The sequence below is a fragment of the Parasteatoda tepidariorum genome, chromosome 10 (assembly GCF_982258835.1).
Source record: "Parasteatoda tepidariorum strain Cologne lab strain chromosome 10, Ptep-v5.0, whole genome shotgun sequence".
In the NCBI taxonomy this organism is placed as follows: Eukaryota; Metazoa; Arthropoda; class Arachnida; order Araneae; family Theridiidae; genus Parasteatoda; species Parasteatoda tepidariorum.
This window is the reverse complement of record NC_141764.1, coordinates 63,088,851-63,105,307: the sequence shown is the minus strand read 5'-3', so window position 1 is coordinate 63,105,307 and position 16,457 is coordinate 63,088,851. Positions and strand designations below refer to the sequence as shown.

Below are 16,457 nucleotides of genomic sequence, written 5' to 3'. Positions count from 1 at the left end.
TATTTAGCTGAATGTGGATTTAGTGCTGCAAATGATTTCATTGATAAAGAAAAGAAATCGTCTGGATATAACACAACGGGGAGACTTGAGACTGAATCTAACCAAATTGGAACCTAAGATAAAATCTACGTGCAGCAAGCATCAAGGGCAACAATCTCACTAAATTAAAATATTAAATTATTATAGAAAAATCTTTATTAAAATTATTTCGAATTTGAATTTTAGTTTTTCATTATATGTTCTGAAAATTTACTTACTTTGTTTCGCTAACAATTTCCTAAGTTTCTTAAGTGAACAATTCGATTTTTTAATATTAAAAATTATGTATATGTTACATAGGGGGGCATAAGAATTTTAGAAAGGCTTAGGTGGGGCATGGTACAAAAAAGGTTGGGAAACACTGCTCTAACCACTGGTATACCACTGCCACCTGCTTTTGGTTTTCTGAAAAAATGATGTGGAATAAAGTTACAATGAATAAGTGTTTGGAATCAATTTGTAAGCTTTTTATCTCTTTTTTCTTACCTAAGCAGTTTAAAATTTTTCTATTACAGTACTATTTTTGCTATCCCCTTTTAGAGATCTCTCAAACCATCGATTAGAAAACACTAGTCTACTATATTTAAATATTACTAAAACACTTTAAATTGAAATTTGACACTGAACTTATTGATTTTGCACCAAAACCACTTTAGAGAGATGAAACAAATGCAAACACATATTTACGTTTGTTAGTGTGAATTTAATATTTATTTTAGATTAATATTTATTACGAGAATTTATATTTATTTTTAACTTTTGAGAGGTGAAAGAAATCCGTACACATATTTACGTTTTTTTAAAGTGAATTGAATATTTATTTTAGTAAAATTTTTATTATGTGATTTTAATAGTTATTTTCAGCTTTTGAGGGATAAAACAAATCCATGGAAGTTTTTAATGTGAATTTAATATTTATATTAGTTTACTATTTACTATTTGAATTTAATATTTATATTAGTTTACTATTTATTATATGAATTTAATATTTATTTTAGTTTAATATTTATTACGTGAATTTATATTTATTTTTAACTTTTGAGAAGTGAAAGAAATCCGTACACATATTTACGTTTTTTTAAAGTGAATTGAATATTTATTTTAGTAAAATTTTTATTATGTGATTTTAATAGTTATTTTTAGCTTTTGAGAGATAAAACAAATCCATGGAAGTTTTTAATGTGAATTTAATATTTATATTAGTTTACTATTTACTATTTGAATTTAATATTTATAATAGTTTACTATTTATTATATGAATTTAATATTTATTTTAGTTTAATATTTATTACGTGAATTTATATTTATTTTTAACTTTTGAGAAGTGAAAGAAATCCGTACACATATTTACGTTTTTTTAAAGTGAATTGAATATTTATTTTAGTAAAATTTTTATTATGTGATTTTAATAGTTATTTTTAGCTTTTGAGAGATAAAACAAATCCATGGAAGTTTTTAATGTGAATTTAATATTTATATTAGTTTACTATTTACTATTTGAATTTAATATTTATATTAGTTTACTATTTATTATATGAATTTAATATTTATTTTAGTTTAATATTTATTATGTGAATTTATATTTATTTTTAACTTTTGAGAGGTGAAAGAAATCCGTACACATATTTACGTTTTTTTAAAGTGAATTGAATATTTATTTTAGTAAAATTTTTATTATGTGATTTTAATAGTTATTTTTAGCTTTTGAGAGATAAAACAAATCCATGGAAGTTTTTAATGTGAATTTAATATTTATATTAGTTTGCTATTTACTATTTGAATTTAATATTTATATTAGTTTATTATTTATTACATGAATTTAATATTTATTTTAGTTTTATATAAAGGTTCAATCTTATAACTTCAGATTTATAATTAAAATTCTTCAAAATTTCTATTTAAAAGGGATTTTTAATAAAATAAATAAAATTATATCGAATTATTTAAAACTATTGCCATACTTTTGTCTCTATTATTTTATTCTTTTCTATTCTATTGTAGAAGCTCTTCGCATAACTATTATCCCAGAGGACTTGCGTCTTGAAGTCGGGACAACAGCAACCTTCAACTGTTCTGTTATAGGGAATCCACCAGGTACTGTGACATGGAGGAAAGACATGCTTACCGTACTACCCAGCCATAGACTAATATTTCCCAATCCATATCTGTTGCAAATAAGACAAATCAAGAGGCAAGATGCTGGTATTTATCAATGTTTTGTCCGGAGAGAAAGTCAATCTGCTCAGGCGGCTGCAAGACTTATTATTGGTGGTGAGTACACGTCGTTGCAAACAATGTATCTCGCACAAAACCTAGCTTTATATACTAAGAAAACTGTTTAAACGTAAATTACGAAAGTGAATAAATTATAAAAACTATTTTTTTACTATTAAACATTCTTTAAAATATTGATGTAATATAAAATTTGCATGGAGGAAAACCGCTGTGTTAAAATTACCGTATTCATATTTCTGGAAAAAAAAGAAGAAAAAAAAGCATAATTCTGATAATGAAACCAAAACTAACTTTATATAACAACAAAACTGTTTGAACGTAAGTTACGAAAGTGAATAAATTATAAAAACTATTATTTTTTATATTAAACTGTCGCTAAAATATCGATGTAATATAAACTTTGCACTGAGAAAAACCGCTGTGGTAAAATTACCGTAGTCATATTTCTGGAAGAAAAAAAAACATAATTTTGATACTAAAAACCAAAGCAAAATTATTTAAACCATTCATTTGGTAATATGTCCATTCATTTGGTAATGGTATACCGGAAATTCTGATTTTCAAAATGATATTTCTTATTACCACATGCTCAGTAAAAATTACAAAACTAAACAGAAAAGTAAAATTAACCAAATAAATGACTTTTATGCCATTATGTGAGGTATCATGATAAAATAACTAACTTTTACCAAAATTTAACGCTTATTATAAGACCATATTTTGTTGTTAATTTTAACACAATCATTACCAAAGCGCTTCCGTAAAAGTTACCGATCTTTTTAGTGTTCCTATAGAGTCAGAAACACAGTAGGTTTTACCCTTTACTGGAGGTTTTGACCATGCGTTTTTCCTCAAGTGAAGGAATGGGATAAGTGGATATTATATGATAATAATATTTTTAAGCATAATTATTATGTTTAGTATAAAAATTAGGTTTCCCATTTTTCTTCTTTAATGCGTAAATAGTGGAGTGACATTACTTACTTACAAAATTTTATTTTTATTTTTACCTCTAAACAAAACGTTTATTTACGCTTTTCAAAAATCAGCAGAGTTAAACCAAATTAGTTTTTTGTCTGGGTATGCTCTGTATCACATAGTTTCCGCTGATTTCCTTATTTATAAATTGTGATCAATCATTTAAATACTTTCTTTCTTTTCTAGCTCTATATTTAACATTTTAACTAACTACGGTTTGACACAACAGACATGTAAGAAATTTGTTTCAATCTAACAATAATTTATGTCAAAAACGTTTGACTCTAATTAGTTTTCATTTGGTATAGCCCTCAAGCATTTGGAGGCAATTTAATTAAAAATTCATTAATTTATAAGAAAAGTTTTTCAATATTTTGTTATAAATGTAAAAACATATAAGGAAAAAAATTGGTCTTGATATATTATCAAGCATATACAGGGGTTGGACATAATAATTTTTTTTCTTGATATTCCACAAAAATTACATAGAGAATCAATTTATTAATTTAGAAGTGTAGCTCATGTAATTTCCAGTACATATCAATAAAGTTTAAAGCTTTATGAGGTTTTAGGGACCGAGAATAAATTACAGAAGCAAAAAAAATTTTTTTGAACATCCTCTGCCAAAACGGGTTGTAATATTTTTGTAATTTATAACTATTATTTAAGTTATTATATGCAATATTTGCACAACATTTAGTAAACCTAGCTTAAATATTTATGGAGATGTGGACATTTCATAAGAAAACGACTTTTGTATCTTACGTTTCATTTGCTATAATTTTAAAAATATCAAATAAAGTTAAACGAAACCTTTAGATCAATTTAAAATTGATTACAAAACTATCGCTTTGAAATTTGAGAAAAATTCGTTAAAAATTACGCAAGGTATGAGCAATTAAAAATGTTCTTTTAAGCCGCACATGCACGAAAAATTTAAAAAAATGTTCCTAATTTTGTAGTGAACCGTATTTGGCAGCAAATATCAAAATTCCGATTTGAATTTCTTAAAAATGTCAAAAAAGCTTCAAGTAATTTTGTAAGTTGTTTTTTTTTACTTTATAAAGAAAGCTTAACTTCTCCACAAAAATCATCTTGTACAATTAAACAGAATTTATTAAAAATGACACAAACATTGTTGAGGATCTTTTAACATGTTTTGGTTCGTAATACCATCAGACTTTGTTATCCGGAACATCATTAGAGGAATATTATCATTTGTTAATAAATCGTGTTTAATAATAAAAAATGAAATTGGAGAAAACCCCTTATCATTTTTGCTTTTTTTAAAAGTAAGAAAACTATTTAGAAAATTTATTGAAGCTTTCGAAATTTTAAGATATTTAAGTTTAGCTTTTTTATTAGTTGCCAAATACAATTTACTTCAAAATTAAGAAAAAATGTTTCTTTTTATTTATTATTATTTTTTCGCACATACGCAGTATAGGAGAATTCTTTTAGTTAGCCATATCCATCGCAATTTACCACAAATTTTTCTCAAATTTAAAAGCAATAATTTTGTAATTAATTTTAAACTGATCCAAAAGTTATATTTAATTTTATTAATTATTTCTTAAGTTACAGAAAAAAATATAAGCCGAAAAGTATACGTATCCAAAAAGTATACGTATCAATAAAAGTATACGTATCTTCATAAATCTTTCAGCTACTTTTTCGAAATTCTGTGCAATTATTGCATATAATAATGAAATTCATAGTTATAAGTTACAAATTATTACTGTATTTTTGGCATAGGTTGTTCAAAACATTTTTCCGTTTGTAGTTTATTGTCTGTTCCTAAAACCTTAAAAAGCTTAAAATTTTAATGATATATATGAGAAGTCGCACGATCTACTTTCTTCCATATTTATAAACTGATTCTCTAAGCATTTGTTGAGAAATATCAAAAAATGTGTGCCATTCCTGTCTCAAAAAATGTGTCATCCCTTCAAAATATCGAAGTCAAAATATCAAAATATCCAAAATTCAAAATATCAAAATATCCCTTCAAAATATCGAAGTCAAAATATCAAAATATCCAAAATTCAAAATATCCCTTCAAAATTATATTATCTTGATTTTAAAATTTCTTGCTCAATAAGTGTTATGACCCTCGCATCTAACCTTCACCTACAATTCTTGGTGTTAAACTTCACTGACAAAAAATAAAAAAATAATACTCGAACTCCAGTAAACTTAAAAATATTATAAAACACATTTTTCGAAATTTTTCTCCGAATTCATATTGGTCAAAAGCACTTTGCTCTCACATAGTAATTTTATTCCATTCCATTGATTTTTTTTTCTGTTGTTCCTTTTAAATCTACTTTATCTGCATATCATCCGTTTTTCAATTCTATTCCATATTTTTTCTTAAACAATTCCGTTTTGGAAATGATAAAGGAAAAAAAATGGATCGCATATTTTCCAATTTGATCGATCTTAAGTTTAATAAATAAATAGGAAATAACATGATGAAGAACCAAATTTTTAACAAAATCATTTTAATATTTATTCAATAACAATTAAACAGAAATCCGTCAGTTAATAAACGGGACAACCACCCTATAACACGTACTTTACAAAAAATTCGTTACTGCGTTCGTTTAAATCTGAAAAAAATGGTATTAAGCCGAAGTTCGATAGTAAATGAAAGCGGCAACCACGTATGACACGTACTTTATAAAAAAAGCGTTATTGTATCAGTTTAAATCTAAAACAAGTGGTATTAAACTGAAATTCGTAAGCAAATGAAAAGGGCAACCGCATATCACGCGTACTTTACAAAAAAACAAAAATTTGTTAGTTCAAATCTAAGAAAAAATGGTATTAAACCGAAATTTGCTAGCAAATGAATGCGGAAACCTCATATAACACTTACTGTACAAAAAAGGCTTTATTGTGTTAGTTTAAATCTAAGAAAAATGGTACTAAATCGAAATTCGTAAGCATATGAAAGCGGCAACCACATATGACACGTAATTTACAAAAAGACGTTAATTTGTTAGTTCAAATCTAAAAGAAATGGTATTAAACCAAAATTCGTTATCAAATGAAAGCGGCAACCACATATACATATGACACGTATTTTACGAAAAAGACGCTAATTTGTTAGTTCAAATCTAAAACACAAATGGTATTAAGCCGAAATTCGTAAGCAAAGGAAAGCGACTACCACATATGACGCGTAATTTACAAGAAAAAGGGTTGTGTTAGTTTGAATCTTAAAAACAAATGGTATTTAACTGAAATTTGTTAGCAAATGAAAGCGGCAACCTCATATAACGCGTACTTTACAAAAAAAGCGTTAATTTGTTAGTTCAAATCTAAAAAACAAATGGTATTTAACTGAAATTTGTTAACAAATGAAAGCGGCAACCTCATATAACGCGTACTTTACAAAAATAGCGTTAGTTTGTTAGTTCTAATCTAAAAAAGAATTTTTTGATCCGTAATTCGTTAGAAAATAAAAGCGGCAACAGCGTATAACAAGCACATAGCAAAAAAGAGTTATCGGGTTAATTTAAATCTAAAAAAAATCCCCGTTAATCTAAAGAAAAAGATTTACATTTTTGAGTAAAATTTCACAATTGATAGTCATATTTTAATCCCTCAATACACTGAAAAAAAAGTATGGTCAAAGCTATTCGAATATGGTAAAATTTACCGTGATTCTGGCTCCTAGGGAACACTGAAATGCCCGGTAATTTCTGCTAAGGCACTCTGCTAACAATTTTGATAAAATTAGCAATAGAATATTTTTTTTAATATTATGCGTTGAAATTTGAGAAATGCGGTAAACTTTAGCAGTTTTATAATGATACCTTAATACATGGCATGAAACCAATTTATTCAGTTATGTTAATTTTTCAGTTTTGTGTGTTTTTTATAAATGTATGGTAGTAAGATCTATAGTTTTGAAAACCAAAAATTCCACTATAACCGTTTCCATTGGAACGGAAAATTAACACATGAATGGGTTAAACATCGTATATTTTATTTTTATCACCACAATTATGTTTTTTTAATAGTAATGTCTATATTAAAAAAAAATTTACCAAATCTTTTTTCCGTGTATAGGATTTTAAGAATGTTAAATATGCTTCGTATACATCTGTAAATAAATAAATATTAAAATACTAATTCAGAAAAGAATATATTATTTTATTTTTTAGATCTGTCACCCGTAATAAAACTCGGTTTCCAGGAAAAAACAATGCGTCCAGGGATATTTTATTTTCATCACCACAATGGTGTTTTTTTTTTAGTAATGTCTTTATTATAGTAATTTTACCAAAACTTTTTTCCGTGTGCTATAGGATTTTAGGAATGTTAAATATGTTTCGTATGCATCTGTAAATAAATAAATCTTAAAATACTAATTCAGAAAAGTATATATTATTTTATTTTTTAAATCTGTCACCCGTAATAAAACTCGGTTTCCTGGAAAAAACAATGCGTCCAGGGATATTTTATTTTTATCACCACAATTATGTTTTTTTAATAGTAATGTCTATATTAAAGTAATTTTACCAAAACTTTTTTCCGTGTGCGATAAGATTTTAAGATTGTTAAATATGTTTCGTATGCATCTGTAAATAAATAAATGTTAAATTACTAATTCTGAAAAGTATATATTATTTTATTTTTCAGATCTGTCACCCGTAATAAAACTCGGTTTCCAGGAAAAAACAATGCGTCCAGGGAGATATGTATCCCTGACATGCATTGCCTCTGGTCATCCAGAACCTTCTATTAAATGGACTCTTGATAGTATATGGCCTTTATCTACAAGACTGGGTGTCCTTATTAGCTCTTATCAGATGAGCAATGGTAATGTTGTGAGTTCTGTAAACTTCACATCCGTCGATGTCACAGATAGTGGTTTGTACACATGCGAAGCAGTTAATGATGTTGGATATGCCAGTTATTCAAGGAGGCTGAATGTGTTTGGGCCACTCTTTATTCGAACAGTTAATAATATGTCAGCCCTTTCGGGAGAAAGATTTCAAGCAATTTGTCCTTTTGGTGGATATCCTTATGAATCAATTGTTTGGAAGAAAGGTAAGTGATGCCATTTCTCTTAGATGTTCCAGTAATTGGATGGACCAATATATCTTCGGATAAAATATTAGAAGATTAAGGAATTGATTTATTTATAGATTTAATGTTTAAGTCATAAAAGCTAACATTTCACTCTAAGGATGATTTTTAAAATCGCATGAATAATTATTTTGGGATATTTTTTTTCCTTCTTTTTTTAAACTTAGTTTCTGAATGTATAAAGGAATTTGTAGTAATAAGTGATTTGTTAATAAATTATCCTTTTTTAATTTCCAAGTTTGAATAGAAATTACACTGGGAAAAAAAACTGTCATGATCTGTTAAAAGTCATCTACAGGAACATCAAAAAGCACGGTAGTTTTTTCCAAAGTGGTAATTATTTTGGTATAATTTATAATAAAATTTGGTTTTAAAATATACCATGAAACTTGGTAAATCCTTATTACAGTTTGAAATTTGGTAATTTTATCATGATAAACTTATATAACTAATAATCATTTACCATTTATTTAGTTTTTAAGTTTTGATTTTTTGCTAAATATACCGCAAACAAGAGTTATAATTATGAAAACCTGAATTTCCGGTGAACTGTTACCATATGAACCTAAAAACTACTAAATAAATGGTTTAAATATCTAATACTTTGGTTTAATAACAGAAAAAAATTATTTTTATTTTACCTGAATTTCATTTGACATGCAGTGCAGTAATTTTACCAGAATTTTTTTTTCTCCGTGTAGTTTTATGCCATGTTGAGATGGAAAAGATTAGATAATTTCATTATGCATAAGTATCTTACAATTAATGTTTAAAAATATTTTTTCGAACATATTTTCTTTAATACTTTTTTTTGGAATTTTGCTTCAGTTTAGATTTTGACGGTTTTCATTATGTTAATAAATTTGAGTGATATTTCTTCTTACTTAAATAGAATAAATATTGTCAAGCTTAATTTTATTTAGTCATTTGCCAGTTTCTTTTTGACACAAAATGTCGTTATGCAAATGTTTTCAAAATGCTGCAACTTGAGAATTAAAGATCTGAAAAAACAGCAAGCTATAATCTTCAATAGAAAGTTAAACTTAAGTTATAGGTTATTTTTTCTTGTATAACTTTTTAAGTTTCATACATATTAAAGTATTATTTCAAACTAAAATAGTCTTCACACGAAATGGTTATGTGTCTTTAAGAAAACTAATACAAGGAAAGAAACTATTACAATTACCGTACTATATGAAAAAAAATATGATAAATAAAAGTATGCGGTGTTTTCACTCATTCGTCAATTTTATCATTCATATTGTAACGGTATACCAAAAATTCTGGTTTTTAAAATTATAGTTCTTATTATCCTACATTGAGTAAAAAATAAAAAGAATGAAAAGTAAATTTTACCGAATAAATCGTTTTTATCCCATGCTCTAGGTCCTAGAGATTAGGGAGATATAGGGTCATATATAATATTGACTGTGAACATAGTAACCTGTAGGGCCACATTGTGGGCCTCCTATTAGGCCTATAAGCCTGTCATGATATCCTAGAGTCTATGATATCATGACAGAAATACCAAATTTTACCACATTTAATAAATTTATCCCGTATTATAAAATTGTATTTTATTGTTAATTTTACCAAAACCAATGCCAAATTCACCTCACCGATAAAACTTACCGATCTTCTTAATGTCCTCATAGTGAAAGAAAAAATGTAAATTTTACCAAATTCTGGTAGTTTTTATCATGCTTTTTTCTTCTCGGGCGATTCTTTCGTTACGTGTGTTACTTTTACACGACATATTTCAACTTTAACACTTATTATAATAAACTTGTTAGATATTTTTTATGTTTTTCTTAATTTGTTGTTAAATCAATATGTGTTGTAAGTTTTCAAAACGAAGATTGAAGGCGCAAATTAATTTGATGTTGAAAAAAAAAATTTCTGAAATTTTGTTACGTGTGTTACCCTTTATAATGCTAGATCAGGGGTCGCCAAACTTTTCTGATCATCGACCCCTATATAATTTTTTGAAACCTCCATCGACCCCCACAAAAGCAATTTTCTGTTAATTAAAATAAAACTCTATTAGATACTGTGTTTGTACATTTATTTTATGATTTTAAACATTTATTAAAGTAATAGTACATTGTGTAACAATAGTTTTATGAAAAATATATTAATATTGAAATTTAAATACCTTATTATTAAATAATAAGTAATTATGCATAAGTAGATATAGTTAGTAAAGTAACTAAAGGTTTACAGCTTCTTGATCAATGAGATGGGTGTGCCTGGTGTTTTTTTGCAAGGTTCGCTATATTGGGTTCAAAATTGGTAAATTTTAGTTTTCGTCAAAATTGGTAAATTTTGTAATTTTCGTAAAAAAATACAAAGTGTGCTATAGTTTTGTCGCGGGCTGTACTAATCCATATTATTAATGCTTACCTTCTTTTTTGCGTATTGATAATTAAAATTGATATCTAAACCAAGCGAATGGTTTTATCGAAACAATAACTAATTATCCAAAACTATAGAAGTTTTAATAATGTCACTGCAAATATTCAACACAGTTTGCAAAGATAGCTGAAACTGCGTATGATATTTACATTTGTAATGTCAATGCTCGTCACTCGTGACATTTGGACAAGCGCACATCTGTATATGACTTATAAACTCCGCTGAGTTCGTGCCACTGCGCGGTGGTACGTAAATACTTGGTTCACCCCAATAAATATACGTTTATTAATTTTTGTTTTGTAAAGAAACTGATATTGAGTCAATTATAAATAAAAATTCGCAAATTTTACATACTTAATTAGGTACGTGTGATTTGCGCATTGAGAACTGTTTTTTTTTTCGACCCACAATCGACCCTTCCGATTCGGATCGACCCCCATTCGCCCCCTGTCTCAGATCGACCCCCGCTTTTGTTAAATAGACCCCTGGGGTCTATATAGACCACTTTGGCGACCTCTGTGCTATATTTGAAACTTTGAATATATTCATTTAATTCTGTGAAGTATAAAGGCAAAAAATTAAGATATTTTCTTTTATAGAGAGATACAATATCGAAGCTGTGTTTAGTGATTTTTAAAAATTTCTTGCAACAGTAAAAACTTCTTTATTTTGGTGAAATTGGTGCGTTACGTGTGTTAACTGAACGTTACGTGTGTTACCCTCTGTGAATATTTCAACTAAGAAGTCATAAATGTTGCACTAAAACATTTATTTATTTTAATTTAGCAGAAGAAAAGCAATTTATTTTAGCAAATAAAATAGTTAATGGTCTGGAAAGATGGTTGTAGCCCTTCTTTATACTGGTTTAGAGAGTAAAACATAGCAAATCTTAGGCACATCTATTCCTTCAAAATCATTTCGGTTTGGAAACAAAAATATGCATATTTTCCAATTATTTTATGCAAATATTGCATTTTAAGTTTACAAGCATGTGCATTTGCGTCAATAATGTTCCCGAGATAGAGCATATGTCGTTTTAATTTCAGTTATAGGCGCACTTCTGATCAGGAGGGAACAGAAATTGACTTACTGACTATTTGTGTGCCACAATGTGCATCTATGCATCTTATTCAAGTATCTAACGATACTTATGCATAGATTTTATGCTTTGTATTACCGTTGCCATGTATTGATCTTTTCAATTAATATCTTTATTTCCTTTTGGCTAATATATAATACTGTTGTATTAGGCTTGAGTTGATTGGTTAGCTTTGAAAACAACACTGGATAGCAAATAAATGTTTTTGTATAACAACACAATGATATAAATAACTTTGCTTTTTGCTTCGCTTTCAAGATTTTGTACTACACACCTATTACATAGAAGGAACTTCTGCATGTGATATCGTAAAATATTTCCAAATTAATTTCTTTTTTTATATTTTGATTGACAAAATATGAAATAATTCAACCATATATTTATTTTTAAATTCTTAACTTGACTTATTACTATAGAAGGTTTCTGTTAGCTCTTCTTCTGAAGTAGAATCGTTTTTAAACAGTCTTAAAATAAAAGTGTAGACATTGTTTCACCTTTGTCTTTGCCTTAGGAAAATATTGTAAAGGACTCTATTTTAAACTCTTTAGGAGAGTATCGTCTAAGGAAACAGCTGCTGTGAATAACGGAACTGTGGCTGGATAGCATAATGCTGATTGAAATTCGTTTTGATATTCAAAAGAATATGCCATTGCAAAGTCAACTTGAATTTCCCTGGTTTTAATGCTAGATAAGTTTGTTTGGAAAGTATCACCTCGGATTCTTTTAACTCTTACGTATTATTGAAAGTTAGTCCAATTTTCAAGAGTTATTTCAAAACATTCTTCTTGCACATTTGCCATTATATATTTTTTATTGTGAGCTATTGTCATCTTTTTCTCATCGTTACCAAACTACAATAAATGATAGTTAGAAACCTATAACAAGCAATGAGAAATTTTTGTAAGTATCAGAAGCACCCTTCCAACAATTAGATCCAAAATTTCTTTTACTTTATATACATAAATACTTCTACCATCACCATGTATTGTCATAAACTTAATTTTAGCCTTCCAGTTAAAGAATAAAAATTTCATGATATTTGTTTTGATTCTAAGTTTTACAGTAGCAATAAATTTTTTAGTCATAAAGCACTAAATATGGAAAATTAAACAATGTTTAGGATGCAACTGACAAAAATCAGTATAAGCCTCTCTTAGAAACATTGTTAGATAGTTCTTTCGTTTTATTGCCCGTTTTTCCCCGTAATAATCCAGAGAACCAGCTCTTGTTTCAATACAAGCATAGTATAAACAATCTAACTTTTGAAGAAAATCCATTTATTAATAATTAAGTTCATCTGAAATACTTAGTGGTGAACCTTTTACATCATTATCAATCTGTTTTGAAAGTTCAAGTCTAACTTTCATTATTTCCTTATTTTCTTTCCTTTGAAGTGCAGAATCTTATGCTCTTTTCTTTTTTTCTTCATCTTCTTATTCTTTTAAATCCAGATAAGGACACTATTTTAAGCTTATCCATTTTATAATAATCTAGCAAATGCAGTCGAAATATTCTACTTAAACATAAACATATAACAAATAGAAGTTTGGGAAAACAATTTCCAAAAGTTTCAAAATTATCGTCTTATTATGCTGTTTTTTTATTAATGCTTATACCGACCTGATTTTACAAAAAAACACAATCTTACAATTCCGTATTTGTGGCATTGAAGTTGCGCGGCGGTTATAAAAAATGTCCGAACATGATTTAAATCTTTTATTGAAAATAAATAAATAATTAAAGTGTATAAGTACCTCTAACACACATAACAGTAACGCGCGTAACTTTTCGTTACGTGTGTCACCTTGAATAAAATTAATTATAAAATTTTAACTATTGGCAGTTTTAATTCGAGAATTTTTTCCGTTGCATATCTTGCCTTCTTAATTTATAAAACAAAAAATTTTTAAATTTTCTTTTTTACTAAAGTTTTTACAGAAAAAAATGCAAAATTATGTTACGTGTGTTACTGGGAAATTAGACTATCTTGATTAATCGACTTTCAAACAAGCAAAAAAATTTAGGCCAAATTAAAAAAATACATTAAACAATGATAAGAGAGTAAAATAGTTATATTTATTACTAAAAACCATTTTATTGCTCTTTAATATTTTGAGAACTCCATTGGAATATAACATAACAAAGAAGAAAACTCCTGTTAAAATTCATAGTGTTCCACCTTTTGTTAGAATTCATATAAATAATTTTTGTAATTCAAAAAACTATCTTAACTATTAAAAAATGTACATCTTCTAGATTCCGAAATTGTGTCATTTTTGATTTTGCGATAATTTTGAAAATTTAGTCACTCAGGACCACTTTTCGTGGAATCGCCCTCTCAGTGAAGAAATCAGTTAATTTTTAATTATCATCAGACCTAAAAGATGGAAATGTCAATAACTGACAATGACATATTTGGTAACTATTCATATTTAATTTTTCTTAACTAAACCAGTTTACTGTTATAAACATGTTACAAGTGAGGTATTTAAAACTAAAGTAAATTTGTAAAACAAATTGAAAGTAAAAGGTTGGTTTTTAAGGATAGAAACACGACACCTAAAAACAGAATTTGGATTTAGCTAATTTTTAAACTAAAACTTTTATTATTATTTTTTTAATCTTCGGTGTCTGGTATTGTTTTGATGTAACAAGTAGGAGTAAAATACTTAGTCCTGCTAAATATTAGACTTTGTATCCTGGCTGAGAAAAATTATGATTCATGAAATATAGTATAGAGCAATGTGGTTTGTATACAAACGTAATACAAGTTTATAAGCAAGATAATGCAACAAAAATTGTTAGTCAGTATAGTATTTATAAAAGATATAATATAAACCAAAATAATAATAATTTGAATAAGAACAACAATATTAAAAATATATGTAGTTTCAACCAAACAATGCTATTAACCTAAACAATGCAACGATGCTATTGTGTATGCATATTCCTTTCATGAGTTTAAATGTTAAAGCGTTTTGAAAAAAGTGTAGTTAAACTATGCTTCATTCATTTCATAGATTAACTTTCACTTTATATAAATAATTTTTATTTCGAAAACCCATTATGTTTTGGGAAATATAATATTTTCTTTAAAATGTTAAAAATGGAATACGTACGAGCAATTAATTTTAGACAACAAATAAACTAAAAGCTTCAGCATTCAAATTCATATACAAGTAATTACAATTCAATATAAGTCTTTAATTTAAAAATGCAAATTTATATCGTTATTTGAAAAAATTACAAATTTTAATCATTTAATTTTTTTTTTCAATTTGAACATTTATTTTTGAATACAAGCCATTAGTCACCAACTTGTAACAATTAATCTAAGCAACTCGGTCCATCAAGAATGTAGCATCAATTTATTTCCCTTTTCAAAATATGAAACATTTTCTTTGAGGATTTTTCTAAACATTTATGCAAGACTTAAGTACATCTCTTTCTTTAATGAAATCAGAGCGTAGCAGCTTTCATTTTATTAAAACCCAGTTCGTTTAAATGGGGTCGCTTCATGTAATGAGATTTACAATATCAAAACTCAGGTTTTTCTCATTATGAGTAACTTAATGCATTTTTGTAGAGTTGTTGTGGTTGTTTTAATTAAATATTATGTTTATGATTAAGCATGCGGTGCTTATTTTAAAAATAGATTTTTGACTTTTAAATTGGATAAAATTCTTGAAAAGATATTCTATATTCTATATATAGTTGAAAGTGAATATTAAAGAAATAATAAAAATTAAAAGTTTAATGGGTTTAAACACTTTTTTTCCCGAAATTGTTAGGAAACATTTTATCTAAAACGCTTCCTGTAATTTGGCATGCATTTTTTTCCCTTCTACGTCTTAAAATAACTGAAAACAAACGTTTATTGATTCATTGAATGCGTCTTCGGTATTTTTTTAAGAAAACAATAAGCAATCAATGCACTGTAAGTAATTCCATTTGAATTAATTATTGAAGTAGAAAAAATAAAATATCTCAAATTTAAAATGATATATTTTTGAAAAATAAAATAAAATTTAGGTTACAATTAAATCATAAAACAAAAAGTTAACTCTAATCCCAGTTAAAACTCGTATATATATAAAAAAATCCTAAAATTTTACGTTAACGTAATTCCTTTTAAGTGATAATTTGTGTAAACAAAATCAATGTGTTTTGGATTACACACATAAAAAATAACATTTCTTGAGAATGTTACTGTTAGAATTATTTAAGGAAATAGTATAATAATATTTTTATTGAAATCATAATAATAATTTTTTAATAGATGACCTGAACATCTGCTTGGAAGTTTTTAAAGTAATAGGAAATTTCATAAATCGAGTAGCAATGAAAATACTAATAGTCAATTTCCAGTTTACCTCTAAACTCGCAAAATCGAGAAAAAAAAATAGAAAATATCATCTAGAAATTCAAATTTGTTGAAGGAACTAATTGACTAAAGGTTCAGAAATTACATCTTTCATCCGTCTAAAAATTAAGGCTATTAATTTAAACAAGATTTTTAAAGATTTTTCTACTTTTATCTTTCGATTTACGTCACCTAATCTTCCTTAATACCTAATTCTAAATCTTG

General features: G+C 26.8%; 1 protein-coding gene across 4 annotated transcripts in view; it reads left to right on the top strand.

Moving 5' to 3' along the window:
- LOC107442911 (cell adhesion molecule Dscam1) overlaps nucleotides 1–16,457 on the top strand; it is a 165,388-nt gene that overhangs the window by 82,823 nt on the left and 66,108 nt on the right. For all 4 annotated transcript variants that reach the window (XR_015429966.1, XR_015429967.1, XM_087154001.1 and 1 more), the window contains exons 6-7: nucleotides 2,041–2,310; nucleotides 7,906–8,316. Coding sequence is in view for 2 of the 4 variants with exons in the window: in XM_087154001.1 (XP_087010127.1) it covers nucleotides 2,041–2,310; nucleotides 7,906–8,316 (681 nt within the window). In the remaining 2 variants the exon portion in view is untranslated. The remainder of the gene's footprint in view (nucleotides 1–2,040; nucleotides 2,311–7,905; nucleotides 8,317–16,457) is intronic.